At 52.6% G+C, this 21,212-nt stretch overlaps 1 protein-coding gene across 2 annotated transcripts in view; it reads right to left on the bottom strand.

The window, feature by feature from the left end:
• RAB6B (RAB6B, member RAS oncogene family) overlaps window positions 1–17,748 on the bottom strand; it is a 60,114-nt gene extending 42,366 nt beyond the window's left edge. The window contains exon 1 of one of the 2 annotated variants that reach the window (XM_040636800.1): window positions 17,378–17,748. In XM_040636800.1, the coding sequence (XP_040492734.1) occupies window positions 17,378–17,447 (70 nt within the window). In that variant the 5' untranslated portion in view covers window positions 17,448–17,748. The remainder of the gene's footprint in view (window positions 1–17,377) is intronic. The other variant, XM_040636799.1, reaches the window with a different exon arrangement.
• Window positions 17,749–21,212: the final 3,464 nt, after the last annotated feature.

Below are 21,212 nucleotides of genomic sequence, written 5' to 3'. Positions count from 1 at the left end.
TATGAAACAATGATTTCCAAGACCCTGCAATGAAGGACAGTAAAACCTGAGAGACACAAAACAGATGACGTGAACCCCACAACTGCCCTCAAATTTTTGCTCTGAGGACATTTCATGCCATAGCACAGGAAGGATGGAGCCAGGTACACTCCCTGAGTAGAGGAGATAGCACTGAGAGTCCAGAGAAAACAAGGCAACTAGAGTTCCCAGGACAGAGTGCTGGCAAGAAGGGAGATGCAGAGAGAGAAAGAGAATTCCAGAACATCCTCAGTCTTCAGCCAAGGATGGATCAGCAAATGTGTGTAAGGAAACTACTCAAGGTTGGGGAAAGAACCACCCAAATGGATTAAAGGAAATTGCCTGGCATCCACGCAGCCCTGGGGATAGTGTCTGTTCCTACCAGCCAGAGTGGAAAGCCTCATCATTTACAGGACACTGGGCTGTGCCTCAGAAGTGGGAAATAATTAGCCCCACTCTGGTAAGAACCACTCCAGTCCCAGCTAACAAATCTTAGGAATATGTATAAGAATACAAAAACTATCCAATACACACCATGGCAAAACACAATGTCTAACACCCGACAATAAAAAATTACCAGGCATACAAAGAATACCTCAATAGTGGGCGATAATTAGTCTCAGACTGAGCACCACTCCAGTCCCAGCTAACAAACTGTGAGAATGCTTATAGGAATACAAAAACTATCCAGTACATACCATGGCAAAACTCACAATGTCTAACACCCAATAAAAATGTCTAGGCATCCAAAGAACCAATAAAATAGATCTCTAATGAGGAAGAAAAAACCAAGTAATCAAAACCGAGCCCAATCTGACACAAATGTTAGAATCAGCAAAGACATTAAAAAATTTTTATAACTCCACTTTCCTATGTTCAAAAGTTAAACAGAGATGTAGAAGACATTAAAAAACACACAAATCAAAATTCTAGAGGTATGATATTTAAAAATACACTAGATGGGATTAACAAGAGATTAATCCCAGATTAAGTGCAGAAGAATGGATCAACGAATTTGAAGACACAGTGATACCTAAAATGAAACAAAGACAAAAAAGAACAGAAATAAATGATTAGAATCCCAGTGAGCTGTGGAATGATGTCAAGTGGACTAATATATATGTAATTAAGGTCCTCGAAGGAATGGTTGTGGGGGAGTAGTGACGGAGAAAAATATTTGAAGAAATAATTATACTGAAAATATTTGAAATTTGAGGAAAACTATAAACACACAGATCCAAAAAGTTCAATAAATCCCAGGCAAAGGAAACATAAAAGAGGCACATCATAACCCATTTGCACAGAATCAGTGATAAAGAGAGAAAATCATAAAGGTAGTGAGAGAAAAAAGACAACATTATGTACATAGAAACAAAGATAAGAAGACAGCAATTTCTCCTCAGAAACAATGCAAGCAGGAAGACAATGGAGCAATATATGTAAAGTACTGAAAGAGAAAAACCTATTAAATTAAAACTCTGTAACTTTCAGATATATATTATCTAACATCTGTCAAAACCAAAGATGAAATAAAGATTTTTTTCAAACATTCAAACACTGACAGATTTCATCACCTACAGGCCCTCACAATGAGAAACGTTAAAGGAAGTCCTCCAGGAGGAAGTCAAATGACACCAGACGGAAATGTGGGTCTACACAAAAGAATGATGAACACAAGGAATGGTTAATATATAGTTAAATATGTAATATTTCTGTCATATTATTTAAAAATCTTTGAGGCACCTGGCAGGCTCTGTTGGTGGAGCATGTGACACTTAATCTCAGATTCGTGAGTTTGAGCCCCAGGATGGGTGTAGAGAGTAGTTAAAAATAAAATCTTTTAAAAAATAAAAATCTTTAAAAGATCATTGACTTTGTAAACAAAAATAACAATATGCCGGAACACAGACCTAAAGAAAACACGGAAGAAAAAAATTTTTGTTATCTTGTCAAAAACCACACACCAGAAGAAAATGAAGTGACATTTTTGAAGTACTGAAAGAAAAATATTGTCAACACAGAATTCCATACCCAGCAAAAATCTTTTTAAAATGAAGGTGAGAAAAAGGAATCAAACGCCAAAACAATTTCTGCTAGCAGATCTGTAACACAAGAAAGTTAAGTTCTTTGGGCAGAGGAGCAGGACACCTGCTCTCATGCTTGCATCACACATAGTACATGCACTTGAAGTCTGACAGATCAGGATTTGAATCCTGGCTCTGTCATTTATTTGCTGTGTGATCTTAAGTTAGTTACTAACCTCTCTGAGACTCAGCTTCCTCATATGTACAATGTAGGTAGAAATGCCTACCCTCACCTCTCATATTATAAATTCTATGAGAGCAGTGAAAACTTAACATTCTGGGTGAAAAGCACATGGGAAGTCTTCGTACTATTCTTGCAACTTTTCTAAAGACCTAAAATTATGTCAAAATAAAAAGTTAAATGAAAAAAGAAATATGGTGATTTTTAAAAATTATGCACATATGTGCACATATCCATGTCTCTCAGATTCCTGGCACATTCAGGAAATGGCTTGTTCTGATTTGTTAAACATTCTGGTCAACATGAAGTTTTCCTAAGAAACCAGAATATAACTGTACTTGGCATCAACTTAGTCTTTTACAGAAAACCAGGACCTACCTGGGCACCAGAAGCTGCTATGAGCCCTTCTAATCATGGGCCAGGAGACTGACTGAGCAAGCCTGGAGAGATCAGCTCAGTGGGCAGAGTCCATGCGTAGCCACCATGTGTGCACATGCATGGAGACGCATGCAAATACACACAGAGACACACACACACACGCATGCTCAATCCAGCAGGCACCAGAGCCCTAGTGTGGGTGGGAACTCCCTGATCCTCCTGGTGTCTTAGCTGTGAAACTAAGAATCGGGTCAAGACAGCACCTGCAGGACTTTCTTGACAACCACTTGAGACCTGACCACACAGCTTGTGTGGACTGCAGAGCTCGTCCCAACCACAACTAGTGCACCTACTGCCCAGACCTTCTCCGCCTCACGGAGTCACCTCAAACACTCCTGTCAGCTTCAAAAAGGGTGCAGGTTCCCCCCTCCAGGTCCCAACAGCAGCACCAGCACCTGCTAGCTTTGAGTACTAGCCACCCTCTACTCCCTGCTCAGAACGGGAGCCCCCACCCACAGCGCACACAGCTACCCTCTGGCATGGCTTCCCTGGGTAGCAAGACCAAGGTGGGCAGAATGGCCCGAGGCTCAGTTCAACTCCATTCAGACCCTACACAGGCCAGTCACGTCCACATGCCTGAGCAGCTGCATGGGTGCTGTGAAAAATTAATTCATAGCAAGGATATGTATGTTTGTTTGAGGGAAGGAGGGAGCACATGCCAAATCCCCACACCAGCTGATCTGCTGACGAGGCCGGCGTTAATGCAATTTGGTAGTTTACTGAACTGATAGGAACTCGTGGCCCATCCACAGCACAGAGTTTGGCAAAGTCGTATTCGTGCTCATGTTTATCCCTTCCTCCCGGAGCAAATTGCTGGTGCCGCCGACGGTAAAAGCCTCACTAACAGGGAGAGAAGAGTGGGGCAGTGAGAACGAGCAGGGGGTGCTGAGAGGCATGGCTTCTGTTTCCCAGGTTGTCAGCTGAGGTCCAGTCAGACACAGGACCCACAGCCCCCATCCATGGGGGCACTGCTACGGTCTGGCCAAGAGAGCAAGCTCGCTCAGGAGATGGAAGGTGGTGTCCAGATTGTAGGCTAATGTAGGCAGGGCACCTTCCCAGATGCCCAACCCCCTCAGAGGACCCTGGGCTGACATCCATGCGTGCTGTCTCTGAGGTCTCCACGAGCACAGGGAACTGTTCTTGGCACTCCTCCTGGCCCAGCTCCTCCTCCTCTCCTGTGTACACCCTCACCCAGCCCGCTCACTGCTGCTCACCTTGCTGCTTTGACAAGGAGGCAACGGGCACAATCCCAGCCCCTGCACCTCTAGAGCCAGCTGGGAAGGGAAGAATGGACATGCAGATCTCCCCTCAGTCAACAGAAAGAAGCTTCGGTGGGGGACTCAAGGTCACCTGCTCAGGGTTCACTCGGGGAGGAGGGATGGCCTTCCTGGTGAAGTTGAGAGATGGGGATCATTGTTTCTGAGATTAGGTGCTCTAATCTCCAGAACCCTGGGCCTGGGCGTGGGCACAGGACCACCCCACCCAGTAGGGAGGGAGGAACACTGTGTCCCCAGCGCTTGTGAACTAGGGACAACTGCTGCCCGGGCACTGGGGTGACCCGAGGGCCAGGCTGGAGGGAGGAAGCTGAGTCAAAACGGAGGTCTGCCCTGTGGACTTGGATGCCTGGGTGCCAGGACAAAGGAGATGGTAGCCAGGGTCACCCAGTTCCCATCCTACAAGCTCTGGTTCCCGAAGAAGCCCTCTCAAAAGCTGTACAAGAAGTGCCATGAGCCATCGAGGACTCTAGAGTTAATCTTGCCCAAGCCCCTCACTGAACTGAATGTGAGGTCAGAGAAGAGGGGCCACTTGCCCAGAATCACACAGTATCTCTCCTGGTTCACAGCCAGATCTCCACTTCCAAGGTTTCTCTGAGCCCGTAAGGCTTGCGGAAGTACGCTCAGGACAAGGAGATCCTGCCCTCTGAAGTCCCAGTGGACACACGCAACAAAGGAAGTGCCAAGGAGCAGCAGAGAGTAAACTGCTCTAAGGTGCAAAAGCCTGGCTCCCAGAAGGCTTACAGATCAGAGTGGCTGCAAAATACCAAGTCATGGCAAGAAGGCAGCTAGAGAAAGTCTGATCCAGCCCTGACACGTGACATGACCCAGCATGCGATGGGGAAACCGGAGGTCCAGGGAGCAGGACGGTTTGTTCCAGGCCGCAAGAAGCAAGCAACGGCAGAGCAAGAACCAGGGCCCCACTCCCAGGGGCCTCCGTCACTCCTGCTGTGGGTGGTCCCAGCCAGCTGCTGAACCTGGAGCAGGCCCTGGCCCCACCCTGGATGCTCCAAATCCTTGTCTGCACAACAAGGGCATCTCTAAACTCTCTCCTTCCTGGACAGTCTTCACCCCATCTGTATTAGTTATTGGTTGTTGTGTAACAAACACCACAACCTTAGTGTCTTAAAACAATACCCACTGATTATCTCATAGTTTCTGTGGACAGGAGTCTGGGCATGGCTTCTGTGGGTCCTCTGCTCAGGGTCTCACAAGGCTGCAATCATCGTATCAGCATAGTATCAACACTTTTTTCTAGGGCTTGGGGTCCAAGCTCTTCCAAGGTCCTATGATTGTTGACAAAATTCAGTTCCTTGTGGCTAGAGGGCTGAGGCCCCCATTTTGTTGGGGTTGCCAGCCAGAGGCTGCTCTTATCTCCTAGAGACCCACCCACAGTTCCACGCCACATGACCCCTCACAGGCCCTCTCACGCATGGCACCTTGCATCTTCAAGGCAAGCAAGAGGAATCTTCTACAGGAGCAACCACGGGAGGGACACCCATCACCTCTGCCACTCCGTACTGGGTAGAAGCAAGCCTCAGTTTCCATGCGCACTTGAGGGGAGGGGCTATGCAAGGGCATGACTCACTCGGGGTCACCTGAGGTCGCCTGTGATACACTATCCCACATTCACAAGTTCCTAAGAGACACCACCTCTACTCTTCACTCAGCCTCTGCTTCCTCTCCCACAGCGGAGACGTGGCTGGTCGCCTGCAACAGAACCTCACAGGCCTCTCTGCCTTAAGACAGAAGCTAGCAGCCAGCCTGGACAGAGGCTTGAGACGGGGGGGGGGGGGGGGGGGGGGGGCTGGACCCCTGTTGTGGCCACTGCACCGTGCATTTACACACTGCTCTGCATGGTTCTCACACACCACATCCAGCTCTCCCAAGCCAAGGTGGATGGACGAGCCGACATCATCCAGACCAGAATGATGGCTTAGAGTAGCCCTTCTGCTGCACGATGGAGGCAGGAGGGAGCTGGGTTCTGACCCCAAACGTGGGATTCTGTCCTCTTCTGATGTAGGTGGGAGAGAATCAAGGCGGGTGGTCAGCCAGTTTCTTTTTCAGGCCTGCATTTCTGACTCTGATCTGGACAGCAGCTGGTGGCACTTTGGCTGGTTGTGGAAGTGGGAAGGGGGTCTTAATGAATTGGAATCAGAGAACTTCTGGATCCTGGTGCTACAGGTAGGATCTGTTAATATTCTAAAAATCTGGCTAATTTGGTAGGGGAGGGGCTTTTTTTCTCCCTAAAAAAAAAAAAAAACCCTTCTCAGAGGTGCTCTCTACGCAGAGAAGAGCAGAACTAAACAAAGATCTCCTGGTCCCAAGACTTGACCCTGCTCACAGCCGCCCAATCTGGGAACTGCAGGGTCCCAGTGGGGCAGAGCCAACCCCCTCAGAGAGGGAGGGGCAGAGCTGAGTGTGCTCCTCAAAGCCCAGCACCGGGGTAGGGCTGCTGTTGAACATCCTCTCTCACCCTCCAGGACAAGGTAAGAGCCCTTCTCTCTACCCCTGCTCCGCCTCGCTCGAGGTCATCAGCACTCCACAGCAGCAGTCCCCGCTCCTCACCTCGTCCTCGACCCAAACACAGAACAGGTCCCCTCACTCCTGTGCCCAGTACACATCAATACCTCCGTGGGAACGTCTAGCCTTTCATTCTGTTTGGGCAGAACCTGGGATGGAAGGCGCCACCACCTAGAATGGCAAACCACCCTGGTTCTCCCAAGGCCTCAGTGCTGCTCCAGGAGCCGTGACTGGCACACCTAGGTCGGTCTGTGTCTGGGGGAGTGCCCCCCTCCTCTTCTCAATGCTTCCATGGCTCTCCCTTCTCCATTCTTTCCTCCTAGCCCTCTCCCTTCACTGGATGGGGAAACAAACAAGAAACACTTGTCCGAAATGCTTCGCTCTACTCTCTTCAGTCTGCAGAGTGTTTACTCCCTGCTGATCCACAGGGTCAGAACAGAACATTTTCTCCATGTCTCTCTGAATTAACACACCATCCCCAGAGGGACCTGTCTCTCATGCGAAGGGCAGGGCTATAGCTCTCCAGTCCTGAATGAGGGACAGGTCTCTTGGTCCTGCCTCTGCCCCAGGGGTTGGGGCAATGAGGAGGGAACAGAGGGGGTTCAAATGGTCAGAGGTGCATTGAGCTGCTTGTGGCTAGCTTCTGGGCCCATTTATCTCCACAGCAGCAACTCCAGGCAGGGGAGACACCTCTGCCGAGCACCACGCAAGTGAACAGGCCTCCTTACCCATCCTGACCTCACAGACAATTAATCTGCCACGGCTCCCAGAGGCCACGGGCAGTGACTGAAACGTGCTTGATTACTGATAATTAGGATATTCTTCACTCACCAGCCACACTCACAAAGGCATACCCAGGTGGTGCTTAGTAACTTCCACAGGCACTCCCTGGGCAGAAGACAAGAGGGACAGGGAGCAGAGGTCACCAGGGCTTTGCAGGGTGAGGCCTCAGTCCTTGAGAATAGACCATGAGCTGCATCATGGGCAGGGGACTGCACCAATTGACCCGAACAGGCCACGCTCTCTGGTTAGTCCCTACCTCTACTCTGGCTCCCTGGTTCTTGCCCTTCACTTTTTGTGTAGCCAGACAGCTTGAGATTGGGTTTTTGTCTCCAAGCCAGGGAGTGGGGCTCTCCCTTATACAATGCTGACCTCCCTCAAGTTCTCAGGGACCCCTAAGCTTGTTGGGGAGCTAGAATTCAGCAAAGGAGAGCAAGGGAATCCATGGGAGAAAGCAAAGATGGTGGGTCAAGCATCAGTTGGAAGAGGAGCCCAGCAAGGGAGGGAGTAATAAAAGGCTACATGAAGGGCCAGGGGAGCTCACAAACCCAATGACCAGGGAGCAGAAGGAGCTCACACACCCAGTGACTGGAGGGCCTGGGAGCTTCATACCCAATGACCAAAGAGCCAGGGGAGCTCACATACTCAATGACTGGGGGGCAGAGGGAGCTCACACACCCAATAATCAGGGGGTTGGAGCTGCAGACATCTAATAACCAACTTCACGCCAAGTGGTGCATCCTGTCCTGAGCGGGTGGCAGAGGGGAAGAGTCTGGAAGGGATGCTAGCAGTCCTGGAGCACCCCTTTGGCAGGACAGAAGCCAGTCAGGGGACCCAGGGCATTGTGGAGGCAGGAAGGACAGAGGAGATCAAGCTGGCTGGTTTTGGTACATCCAAGTACAGTGTTGCCTTGTAGAGAAGGACAAGAGCCCCTCCCCTACAACCCTTCATTATCCTGGAGTTCTCACCCTATAAAGAACCAGGAAAATCTATGTGCCCAGAAGCCTAAATCTCAGAGCTGGAAGGAAGCACAGGTTCACACACCCTCCTCTACACTCCATGCTCTGAGTATTCCCTTCTTGGCCTGGTTCAGGCTGCCCGCATCTCTTGCCTCCAATCAGGTCATACTCCACCTTTGTCTTCTAATCCATGAACATGTCCCTCCTTGGTCAAGCCCCCCTCCCCAGTGTGTCTGCATTGCCTGCAGGAAGACCCAGACCCTGTGTGTGGAAGCGAGGTTCTCTGGGGCCTGACCCTGCTCACTTCCCCAGGCTCAATACTTTTTCTAACCATGCTCACCACCTCGCCCCCCACACCTATGCCAGAGTCCAGCCACCCTGAATTATGCCAAATTCCCCTAGAAGTTCCAAGCCCCTCCCAGCCCCCTAGCCCTGGCATAGTTGGGCCCTCTGCTCAAGATGCCTCCCTTGTGTGCCTATGAATTCCTGTTCACTGTGCAAAACTTCCTCTGGGAAGCCTTCCCTGACAACCCCCCGCCCCCCAGCAGACCACGCCCAGAGCCTTGTTTGTGTGCTTAATGGTCATGTTGCCACTGGCTGACATTTATCACCTGCCTCCCTCACCAACTACTGTTGTAAACACAACATGGCAAATCCTCTGCCCCTGTCGTCTACCCAGGCTGCGCTCCTTGTCCTTGGGGAAGTTATGAGGATGAGGTGTTCTTCCTGTGAGCAGCTGTGGGGGCCCAGCAGAGCAAGGCTTGGTGAATCTGTCCCACTTCCTGCCCGCATGGGCAGTGGAAAAATGCCAACTAGGGAGTCTGAGGCCTGGGAGTTCTCCCCAGCTCAGCAGTAACCGGTCTGAGTCCTGCAATCTGTGCAAAAGCCTTCCCCTCCCAGAGACACACTTTCTTCATCTATAAAATGGGTATGCAGCTCCACTCATCAGATCACAAGGATGTGGGCTCTGCAGCTCGCTACAAAAAATGATCCATCAGTGAGTCTTAAAACCTCCACCCCTACTTCTTCCTCCCTCATTCATCTACAAAAGGGGGGACTGCGGCCACTCTTTCATGAACCCAATCACTTGAGCATTTACCATGCATCATGTATTGATGTATTTGATCTTCATGCAACCCCAACAAGGTAAGGATTACCCTGCTGTCTGGTGAGGAAAATGAGCTGGGGTGGCCCTGTTATATCCCAGCACCACCCAGAGAGTAAGGAGCAGGGCTGGGGTGGAAGTGTAGGGCTCAGGAACACTGAGTAAGTGATGGGGCTGGAGCAGGAGCTGGGGCTGGTCTGGTGGGGATACTGCATACCCACTTGGCGCTAGCTCTTTCCCAGCCCTCCCTGCTTACCACCCACCCACCTGGCTGCAGAAAGAAGTGTCCTGGAGTCGGAAGTACCTGGGAGCTGTCCCCGGTTCTGCTGTCCCCATCAAAGGTCCTCTCTGTATAGAAAATCACATGCCAGCAGGAAGGGCAGAACAGCCCCATCCCCGCTGCACAGCCCCATCCCCGCTGCCTGGCAACCTGAGTCAAACACACCATCAGATGAGATGAGCCACAGCGCCCCGGGGGCACACCAGGGAGGAGGGCCAAGAATGCATCCCAGGAGGAGAGGGAGCAGGCTGGAGAGGACCCTGCACTGGGCCCGGCCAGGGAAGTTCTGGGGGAGACAGCAGAGGCCCTGATTGCATGCCTTCATCTCTGCAGTCCCTCTGACCCCTCTAGCCAGCAGTGTCATCTCCAGCCCGGGAGTGTTGTTGGCTTGGCATCATACCCTGAGCCGGTGCTGAACTACAGGACCAGAGTTAGAGCTCCATTGGCCTGAGTGCTCACCCAGCTCAGCAGCCTCTGAGGATATATCAAGAAAGCCAGAGAATGGCTGGAGCTTATCCAACCACAGAGGCTGCTGGCGGCTGACCCCGAACAGAATCAGGGTCTCCAGGGCCCTGATATCTCCAGGCCTGAAGGGAGGATGAGACCAGGAGAAGGGTTACCCCAGAGCATAATGGAGTGTTTGATAAGCAGTCCAGCTCCAGTAGACTCCCACACTGAGACCCTGCTTGCTTCTTAGCGCAATCCCCCTGTCCCCTCACCAGCCTAGGGGAATCAAAGGCCTTTTCCCATCTTCCCCCCATGCTGTGATCCACTGGCTCATCATCAGCAAGGAGCTTGGCACATAATTCCCCAGCAAACATTTATAGCCGACTTCGAGTCTGTAGGGCCTCCGTGTTCTTCTGTCCTCTCTTCCCCACAACAGGGTCTGAACCTGCCTTTAAGCATGAGGTCCAACAGATCACTATGTGTTTCTCATGGGGACCTGGGTTCAAATTCAGTGCTGCCACACTAGCACTCACACTAGTGAGTCCGTGGCCATGACCAGCTCTCCCTGAGCCTCTGTCTCATGACCTGCAAAACAGGGAGAATTCCACATCTATCACAAGATGCTAGGGAGAAAGTGCCCTGTGGAGCCTAGGGCATAGCAGGTGTTCCTAAATGCCACCTGAGGTTAACTGAAGGAAGAACACAGAAACCTGGGGGGGTCAGCTCCATTTCCCAGGAAAGGCAGACTTGTTCTGTACACCTCCCCAACCATCATCCTCTCCAAGCCCGTAGAATGAAGAATCCTTCCTAGGTGTAGATGTGACTGAGATACTCCCCAGCTGAGGACCCTCCACCAGCTCCCCACTTCCCTCAGAAAAAAGTCCCAGCTCATCCCCAGTCTCTGTGCCTTGCCCTCACCTCATCTCCAGCCACAGGGGAAACTGGGTGAGCTAGCTAACCCAATACTCTGGGGAAGCCCCTTTCTCTGGGGAAATCCCACCAAGGCATCATGCCCCTTCACCAACTGTCCGTCCAGGTCCTGGAAGAAAGCTGTGGTCTCTCGCACAGAATGCACACAACTCAAATCTTCCTCTCCCCCTGCCTCATTACCCACAGCACCTGCCGGGGCATCAGGCTGCCAGTCTTCCAGTACATTTCCTGAAAGTAACCTTGGCTTTTAAGGCTCTCTTCTGCCCTTAGGAGCAGGGTATCATCTGTTTTCTCCTGGACCCTGGCCTATCCCTTGGGTACATCCCCACCTGGGAACAGGTGATGCCTGGCCCAGGACACGTGGTTGAGTCACCTGGGCCCCCACTGGTCTTGTTACCAAGAGACGAGGATAAATATGCTTTTTTACTAAAAATAAATCACTTCACTAAAACAACAAAGTATTCACAGCAGTGAACATTTACTTTTTAAAAAGATCTCACTTAGTCTAGGGCAATAGTTATGGAAACAAAAAGGAAAATTGGAAGTTTCAAGCCCTGAGATACAGTAAGGAACTTCTCCTAGGAGTCCATAGGCGTTCCGAATCTTTATCCTCTCCTTCCCTGTCTCATGAAGCAGAGACTCTGCCTGGGGCCCCATTTCCTGGTGCCTGTCTATTTGGCTCTAACCGAAGCTGCCCATCTCAGGGTATGTCTGGTACTTCTCCCTGGCAACCTCCCCCATCTTCTCTACCCTGTGCTGATAAATGGAAAAGGAGGACAGACAAACAGTTGAGAAAATGCCCCACAGTTTTTCCAGCAGTCCACCCTGGATGTCTATGGATTTTGCTGTTTACCCTAATCTTTTCTCACCTTGATCAATGGTTCTGCCCAACAATTTCTCTAAGTGACTTACACTGAGACCAAACAGCCCTGCACATTCAATGGTTCATTCAGTCAGCAACAGTGGCAAACACAGAGGGCGGAGGACGAAGAGACGCTGTAGCCTGGACAGACACAGATGGTACCACTCTCAGGTCTGCCCCAGGCGAGTCTGCAAGGTCAGGGTAACACCTATAAGGGTAAGTATTTGTGGGCTGACTTTAGGGATGTTATAAGTAACAAAAGGATTATGAGGTTATTTTGCTGTATTTTAATGGGATTCATTTTAATGTGGAGGCTGCAAGTGATAAGGATAATGAGATGGTGCCCAGGGTGGGACTATTACATCTGCAGACGCAGAACATATGCCAACAGTCTCATTTTTCTTTCTTGGTTCGTTCTCTTGTCTCTGACCCTCAGCATCGAGGGTTCCAGGCTTGTCTTACACCCAGTACAGGTTAATTCTCATCTTGGGGTCTCATCTGACTCTCTCTCACCTCATGCTCACCTCTCTTAAGAATCAAAGCCAATATTCTGGGCCCATACCCAACACCCAAGGTTCCCCCCATCATTCCAGCCACTGAGGAAGGGAGGGAAAAAACTGGGAGGAGAGAAAACAAGACCAAGAAGCTGAGGCACAGAACAACTTGGTGATTTACCCCAGATCTCCAAGTGAGCTCTGGCGACATCTGGTTTGGGTGTGTTGCTTGCTTCCCACCTCTGGTGGCCTTGCTGCTCTCTCTTATTTCTTTAGAGAAGGTGGTGGGGATGGGGGTACCCTGAGAAGTTCAGCTTTTGTGAGATGAACTGTGGATGGGGCACGACCAAGGCTAAATGCTCTCTTCAGTGTTGCTGGTAAAGATCTCCAGGTTTGAGAAAGCAGCAGGTGTCAGGATGAAGAATCCTGTTTCCAAGCTGCTTCGACTCCCCTCACTTTTAATCTACTGACAGACTATCAGCACCTATCACACAGCGAGGGTAATCTCATTTTTAAATGCAGATATTTAATGAGCACAAACCCCTGCAGATGGGAAGAGGGGAAAGGAGCTAAGACCTGGTCCTCTTAGGGGGCTTAAAATTCAGTTAGAGGTTTTGTATCTGAAAAAGCTATTTAAAAATCCAGAATGACTGAGACAACACAGAGGTCATGGGGCAGCATGTGATAGTTTTGTAAAAATGCTCAGAAAGAAACCAAGGCTATGTCATGATGAGTGCCCAGCCCAGCTCCCAGAGAGCGCGTCTGGGAGGTGGCAGGGTGCAGATTTCTGGGATGGGCCTCAGGTACAACGGTCAGGCCAGCAAAGGCCTGTCGTGGGTTATGTGTGGTGTGTGGTGGAATGGCAGCGGTCAGGCTGGGCCAGGCCGGGGCAGGCCTTGGGTGGGGCACGGGGAGCCCTCTGGGCTGTGGGGAGGGGGGGACTGACCACTCCTTAACCTGGAGGAATGAGATGACAGTGGGGGAAAAACCCCTCCTCAGCACTAGCAAGCTAGATACCCTCATCCTCCTGCTCCTCACCCCCCCTTTTCTCCAGAGCAGGGAGAAGAACAGACAAAGCTCCCTGGAGAGGGTAGGCCCCTTGCAAGACCTACTCCTGCACTCGGCCCACCAGAGTACCAGCCAGCTGCCTACAGAAGCATCTCCTTCTCTGAAGCCTTAGAAGCCATCTCTGACACCTGCCCACAAAGGTGGGTGGGACGCCCCGCTATGTGCTTTCACAGCAGCTCTTCTTCTCATCGTAGCATGCACAGACCTTTACCGTAATTAGAGCCACAAATGTCTGAACTCCCCAGTGGACCATAGTCCTATGAGGCAGGGATACACTCAAAGACCTGACTAAAAGCATAAATGGATGCTGGAAGGAGGGAGGGAGAGAGGGACGTGGGGGAGGGAGAGAGGGATGAGTGAACAAATGATGAAATGGCCAAAGGCAGCTGTGCACAGAGTCACTGTGTTGCACAACTCTGGGGACGCCATACACATTGTGCGCACTGTGATGGCACCTCCAGCAACACAACTGTCGGGGACAGGACAGGGAGGACGCAGGGCAGAGGGAGATGCTGTCCCGTGGCCTCAGCCTGGGAAAGCAGACGGAACTTGTGGTGGTCCCTCAATCTTCCTGCTTTGGCTGGAGGAGTCTCAGGGAAGGGAGATCAGAAGGGGCCCGAGCACCTGTCCGGCCTATCCACATCCCTAGTCCCCAGGACACACCCAGATGCACTGAGGGAAGCCTAACCCCCCACAGAACACCGTCAGAACTTCGGAGGAAGGCGTGTGTCCCCCAGGCCTCCTCCTCTCCTTCCTCGGACACCAGCTCATGCCTGTCTTCTCTGGATGTCACCAAGTGTCGCCGTTGGGACCAGTGTGCCTCACCCACCACTGCCATCGCACAAGAGCATGGCCAGCAGGCACAGCGACAGCCATCTGAACACCAGCAGGACTGCACAGATTTCCTACTGTAAAGAGTCCCCTCATTCTGGGTCCACAGGCCTCTCCACAATCCCACCCCCTCCCAGGCTGACATAGCCAGCCTGTATTCCATGGTCTCGGGGGCAGCAGTCATTCTGCTGCCAGGAGGGGGGACTTCTCACAGGCTAGAGGTATTCTCTCTAGAGTGGTTCCTTAAGGGCTTCGCACACAAACCAGGTCCTGGTATCTTTGAAGGCTTGATGCCCTCCTGGGATTATCTGTTTCAGGGTGTTCCTATCATTGGGCTCCAGGTCAGGTACTCCTTTTTGGAATCAGCTGTCTTCACCCACTGGCCTAGGGAGATGCCACCACTATACCAGGCACAGGAAACAAGAGAAGCCACATCCCTCCAGCCCCTTCCCCTGGCTTCTATCCAGGGGAGTCAGCTCATATAGGCAGACCCATGCCGCTCTAGATGGCTCTGTCAAGCTCAGCTGGCCCAAGTGTCCCAGGCACAGAACGTGAGGGACCTCTGAGATCACGTAGGGAGGGAGAACCAGCATAGAGGGAGGGCCAGACCTCAGGGGCTCCCTGCACTGCATAGACTGCAGTGACACAAAGGACCAACACACACAAAACTTGTGTGCAGGCAAGACAGAAGCAGTGTCCACGAAGGCAGTTCCCCCATCTCCCCAGGCTCAGTGATGCATATGTCCCCCACCCAGCTCGGGGACCCCAAAAGCCATGTAGAACACAAGGTATATAACCCACTACACACTCAACTGGGAGGAGGCTTCTCAGGGCCCTAGGGCTCCCAGCCAAAAGGGACCAGAGTGTCCAATAGCCAATCCCACCGATGACTTGTGTTCCAAGGGCCCACAAACCCTGCCCCCAAGCCAAATAGCCCAGCATTCCCACCAGGTCACCCAATGTAGCCACAAGTTTGGCCAGAGAGTGGCAATCCTCACCTCAACTCAGGAAGGCTCCCTAGTTCTTCATTTCCCTGATTCAAGGTCATCTTAATTCCCAATGACATGTTAACGATTGGGAACAGGAGATGTGGGTTCCAGCCCCAGAAGTGCTAGCAACTCTCCACAAGTCCTCCCCATCCCTGGGGCTCAGACTTCTAATCTACACATGCAGGATGGGAGCTCTACCTTTGAGGCCTTAAGCTCTCATTTCTGTGATTGAGGAACAAAGAGGGTTGGCGTGGCTCCTCAGGGGCCTCAGCCCATTAAAGATTCTGAGGGAGTCCAGAGTTTTCACTCAAACTCACAAGAGACATTCTCATCAAAGCCCTGGTGCTTTACTGAAGCATGTTCAGTCTTGGAATAAACAAATGTTTCTTGAGAACCTCCCAGGGCCAAGGCCTTTTGAGAGGCACTGGGGAAACATGAAGGAATAAGAGAACCTCAAGCAACCATTTCACAGAGACAGAAACTGAGGCTCAGAGAGGCCTGGAAATCTGCTCAAGGAGACACGGGTAGGAATTCAACTCCCAGGCGGCCTGGTCAGACTTCTTGCCCGAGGCTCCAGGCCAGGTAAGATTAGCACTGGGATGTGAAGACTCCTGAAATCCCTTCAGGCATGGGAAATAGGAAGCTCTGAATGTGGACTCTATTACGATCAGAAACGCAGAGTCCAGGACACAGGGCTGTCTGGCTGAGTTGATCTTGTTCTGCAATGCCCAGCCTGACATCCTTCTCTGAACCGTCCATCCCAGGTAATGAGCAGCAACACAGGAGACTGCCGTGTGACCTTCACAACCCACTGGTACCCACACCAGGGTAGCATTGTGCCCTGAGCCTATGAGGTCCTCCTAAGGTTGCCTGTGTCTTGGCCCCTTGTACAGACAGGCACCAAACCAGGTGAACTGGACTGGTCTGCAGAGCTAGAGCTGGGGATTCTGTCCCCAGCGCCCACCTTCCTCCTGAGGTGAGCTAGGCAAGGCCCAGCCGGTCTCTCTGCAGCCCCAGGTGAGAGGCTTCTGGAGGGATGCTCTGAGAACCACTCCTTCCCACAGGTGTCAGAGGGGTCCAAGCTCTTCAATCTGGTCCTCCCACCTTAGGGCCAACCCGGGTTTCAGAGATGCTTTCCCCAGGGAGGCTGCTGGGCGGCAGGGAAGCCGTTCGTTTCCCCCTCCCCCCGCCCCTGGCCGGCTGCCACGGTGACCTCCCCTCCCCCAAGACCGGCGGTGAGCTGGGAGGTGGGGGTGGGAAGACTCCTCTGCCGTCAACGCTCTCAGGAGGGGTGCTGGGAAGCCAGGCAGGGCGTGTCGCCTGGTCCTTTCTCTGCCCAGCGCCAGGCTTCGCCGCCTCTTGGTGCGAGGTGCCCTGTACCATCCCCCAAATCTGCCCCGCACCGGGGAACCCTCGGGGTCCTCGCCCAGACCCTAAGCCCGAGAGACGCTCACACACGCTGGCACAGGGCAGCGTCGAGAACCTTCCGGGCCCGGTCGGACGTAGGCCAGGGGAGGTAGGCGCCCCGTTCCCCCACAGCCTGCGCCCGCTCTTTCCACAGGAGACAGGTGTCGGCCTTCCCCCACCGCCCTCTGCTCCGGGGCCTGGACGTGCCCGTCATTAAACATGGGTCCCGGCAGGGTCCGCAGGGAGCCCTCCGGCCAGACGTCGGCCCCGCCTCATTCTCCGAAGAGGGGCGCCCGTTCTTCCCCGGCCCCCGCCGGCGCCTGGCCACCTGCGCGGTCGCCCGCAGCCGGTGCCGCATTGCGAGCGAGCCGGCGAGCCCGGCGCCTTCACGCCCCGGCCGGCGCGGCTGAGCGAGCCGCCGCCCTCCGGCCTCCCCGCCGCGCTGCGCCGGCCCCGCAGCTCTAGCCCCGCACCCCACCTCCCACCCTCACCCCCACCTCGGGCCCAGCGCCCCCTCCATCCCTCCTCAGGGCCCCACCCCGGCCGGGCTCCACCCGAGCCGGGCCCGGCTCTCCCATCCCCGTGCCTCCCCTCCACCTGGGTTTGGAGGGCCTTTTCCGAGCCGGGGCCGGGGCCCCAACGGGGCGGATGATGTGGCGGCGGGGGTCGACTCGGCGCCAAGCCAAGAGAATAAGCGGGGTACTTACCGCTCTGCTCCCCCAGGAACACCAACTTGAATTTTCTCAGTGGGTTCCCAAAATCTCCCCCTGCGGACATGGTGCTGGCAGCCGGGCGGTGCAGGAGGAGGAGGAGAAGCGAAGGAGCAGGGAGGGAGGAGGAGGGCGAGGGGAGGCGGCCGGCGGTGCGGGAGCCGGAGGGGGAAGGGCTGGCTGCGCGCGTCCCTGACTCCCCAGCTGCGTCCCGGCCCCGGCCTGCGGCTGCGTGTCCGGCGGTGGCGGAGGAGGAGGAGGAGAAGGCTGGGGCTGGGCTGCTGCGGGCGGCGCTCGCTGCGGTGCGAGGGGCGCGCTCTGGACGCCCGAGGCGCGGCGCGGACAGCGAGGCGCGGGCGGAGCGGGGCGCAGGGACGGCGCGCGGGGCGGAGGAGCGCTCTCCAGAGCCGCGCGCCGCTGCCCCCTCCCGTCTCCCTCCTCGGCCGGCGCCTGCGCTCTGCGCGCTCCCCAGCCTCTGATGTCATGCGGGGCCCGCGCCGCTGCGGGGCTGGGGGCGTCCGCCCGCCCACCCGGAACCCGCACTCGGCGGGAGAGAACCGCCTGGCCGGGCCTCCGAGAGACCCCCGGGTCGGGCCGTCTCTCGTTGCCCCTCTAGGTCTGTCTTCCCTACTCTAACTCTACCCCTCCTTTGAATCCAGAAAAATGACACGAAATTGTCAGGGGACATTTGCTTCTGGTCTTTTAAAACCTAGATGCCAGACCCTTCCTCCACCTCCCGCAACGCCTGATGCATGGCCCTCTGAAAAGACGGAGAGGAAGGGAGGTTGGGGGAGAACAAGGGTGTGGTGAACCATGTGGGGGTAGACTGGATTGACTGTGACCCTGTGTGGTCTCTAGCCCACCCTCCCTTCTCTAGGTCCAGTTCCCTCCTCTGGGCTCCTCTGTGGGGTGATAAATGTCCCCTCAGACCTGGCCAGCAGGAGAGGAGGACCAGAAGAGGCGCACCAATCTCAAGCCAACCGCTCCTCCAGATAATTTAACCCGTGCTGTCCCACGGGAGAGAAGGAGCAATGACACCCGAATATTAGCGTGGCGCGCTCTGGACAGTGCTCTGGAGTTCTTGACTCGGGCCACCAGGCTGACAAGGCCACTGCTTGCCTTGGCAATCAGTTGTATCTCGACAATGATCTCCCAGAGGACAAGGGGGTTGCTTCCCATTCCCCTCTGTATTCCCCTGGCCCACTGAGGCACATGGGACAAGTTGTGAGTGGGTGAGAGCCAGGAGCCCAAGTGTTAGAAGCACTCCCAGGACAGCCCGATGGTAAGGCATTCCGGGTAAGGGAGGTTTCACAAAGTGGCCTCTTACTGTCCTACTGCCACGTTGTTTCCTTTACAGCGGTTCAAAGAACATTTATTTGTTTGGGAATAAGCAGTGTGTGTACGTGTGTGTGCATACACAGAGAGCTAGAGAAGAGTGAGAAGCAAGCTCGACCCCCAGAAATTACCAAAGGACATTGGCTATCCTCTTTCTGACTTACCTGGCTTGGTGGGGTATCTCCCTGTCTGTCTTCCTGGTTTGTTTCCTTACAGTCCCTCTCTCATTGTTTGTTTGAAAACTAGAAAGTGAGTTCCATGACAGCAGTTGTTGAAGCTCCGCTACAGGATCTCAAGGACCTGAGAACTTAGGAAATAGCTATTGAATGTTTGAGTGAATGTCTAGAACGCAAATCAAAACAACTGTTCTATTTCTCAGAGTCACCCTTGGTTTGGAGCCCCAGGGATTGTAGGCCAGCACTCTGGGATATCTACCCCACTGTGCCTGGCATCAGGCTCAGGGTCACCCTCTAAACTCCCACTCTCCTTCTGCTCTGGGGTTCTTGCTCTCTCGGGAGACTGCATCCAGCATGGGGCTGAAGGCAGCTCTAGAAGGAGAGGAGACTCCCACGCTGCAGCCCTTCCTCCCTCTGAGTGGTCTCTCCACTGAAATTCCAGAGGAGTTACCATCAAGTTGCCACCTGGTGCTGTCTTCCTGCACCCTCTCATCCTGTGCTGAGGACATTGTCAGTGTCAAGACAAAGCCGTTGAAATACGACAGAAAAAGCGCCATCATTTAGGTAAGCCTGGGCACGTCCTATACCTTCTCTCATCACCTGGCCCCCCGCACACAAGGTGGTACAGCAGAAGTGAAGGGATAGGTGGGACCCAGGCTCCTCTGCGCACCTAGAAGCCTCAAAGTCAGACCCAGCTGGGCTGACTATGGGCCAGGATGCCTATGGGACTCTGTCGGGATTCTTCCAGTTCAAATGACAGAAGCCCAGCTCCGCCTGCTTTAAGCACAGCGAGACAGATTGGCTCACATAGCTGGCGCTGACACCGGTGCTGTTCCCAGATGATGGTCCTTGTGCTGTGGAAGTGTGAGTCCGCTCTGCTCCGGGTCCTCCTTCTCTGTCTTTTGTCGTTGCTTATCTACCCTTACTTGGGGTCTTGTCCTTAACCTGCCCCAGAGGAGACCGGCTTTCTCCAGGTGATGAAAACTTGTGGAATGTGCCCACTATGGCACTCAGTCGGGCAACCCTACCAGAATGAGTTTCTTCCACGTAGCATCTTTGTGTTCCTTTATTTTTTTTAATTAGGTAAAGCTTTTATTGCATACGTATGATGTATATGTAAGTTGTAAAGAAAACGTATCATTACGGATGCCCATTGACCCTCCTCCCAGCTGGAGAACCAAACGCTACAATACTTCTGAGGCCTCTGTTTCCTTCCCCTGCAGCCTTTCCCTTCCACCCTCCTCAGGGCAGAGACGCACAACTCTGGTTTTTGTTTGGGTTTTATTGCATTTGGATGTGTCCTTCAACAATACTTTGTTTTGTTTGTGTCTTTTGACTTTATGGAAGGTATCAAACTGTATAGTCTCTCTTATGACTTGCATTTTCCTTAACATTATGCTCTTAGGTGTGTCTGCTGATGCATATAGTAGAGTTCTTTCGTTTTCACTGCTATTCCGTGAACATTGGAGTATATGCTCCCGTTTTTGTATCATTTCCAGTAAAATGTGTCCAGATAAAAAAATTTTTAATTTAAAATAATTTTAGATTCACAATGATACCGTCTTCCATTGCCATCATACATTACTAAACCAGGAAATGAACATTGGAAAATGCCCAGAGTTTTCTTTGTGCTACTACAAATGCCGCCATGAACCTTCTTTATGTGCTTCCTGATGCACCTGGGAGAACTTTTTCCAAGATATGTATCGAGTAGATGTATTGAGGTATAGAACCAAGTATGTTTGATTTTAAGCCGAACTGTTTTCCAAAGATTGTCCTCAGGTCACGGACTTCTACATCTTCACCTATATTTGTTATTTTCTTTAAGAAAGTCTTGGCTATTCTCAGCCCTTTGCTATTATATATAGTTTTTAATATTAAACTTTTTATTCTGAGATCATTATAGATTCATTTTAAGAAATAAGACAGGACTCCTGGGTGGCTCAGTCAGTTCAGCATCTGCCTTCGGCTCGGGTCTTGATCCTGGAGTCCCAGGATAGAGCCCCACATCAGGCTCCCTGCTCAGCAGGGAGTCTGCTTCTCCCTCTGCCCCTCACCTTGCTCTCTCTCTCTCTCTTTCTCTGTCTCTCTCTCAAATAAATAAATAAAATCTTAAAAAAAAAAAAAAAAAGGAAGAAGACAGATCCTGGGTATCATTTCTCCAGATTCCTCTAGTGGTAACATTTTGCAAAACTGTAGTACCATGATACAGCTAGGGTGTTGTCACTGATGCAGTCAAGATACAGCACTTCTCCATCGTCACAAGGGTCCCTCATGTTGTCTTTTTATACCCACACCAACGCTCCTCCTGCCCCACCCCC

The sequence above is a fragment of the Ursus maritimus genome, unplaced genomic scaffold (genome assembly GCF_017311325.1).
Source record: "Ursus maritimus isolate PB19 unplaced genomic scaffold, ASM1731132v1 scaffold_20, whole genome shotgun sequence".
Lineage (NCBI taxonomy): Eukaryota > Metazoa > Chordata > Mammalia > Carnivora > Ursidae > Ursus > Ursus maritimus.
This window is presented reverse-complemented; position numbering and strand designations above follow the sequence as displayed.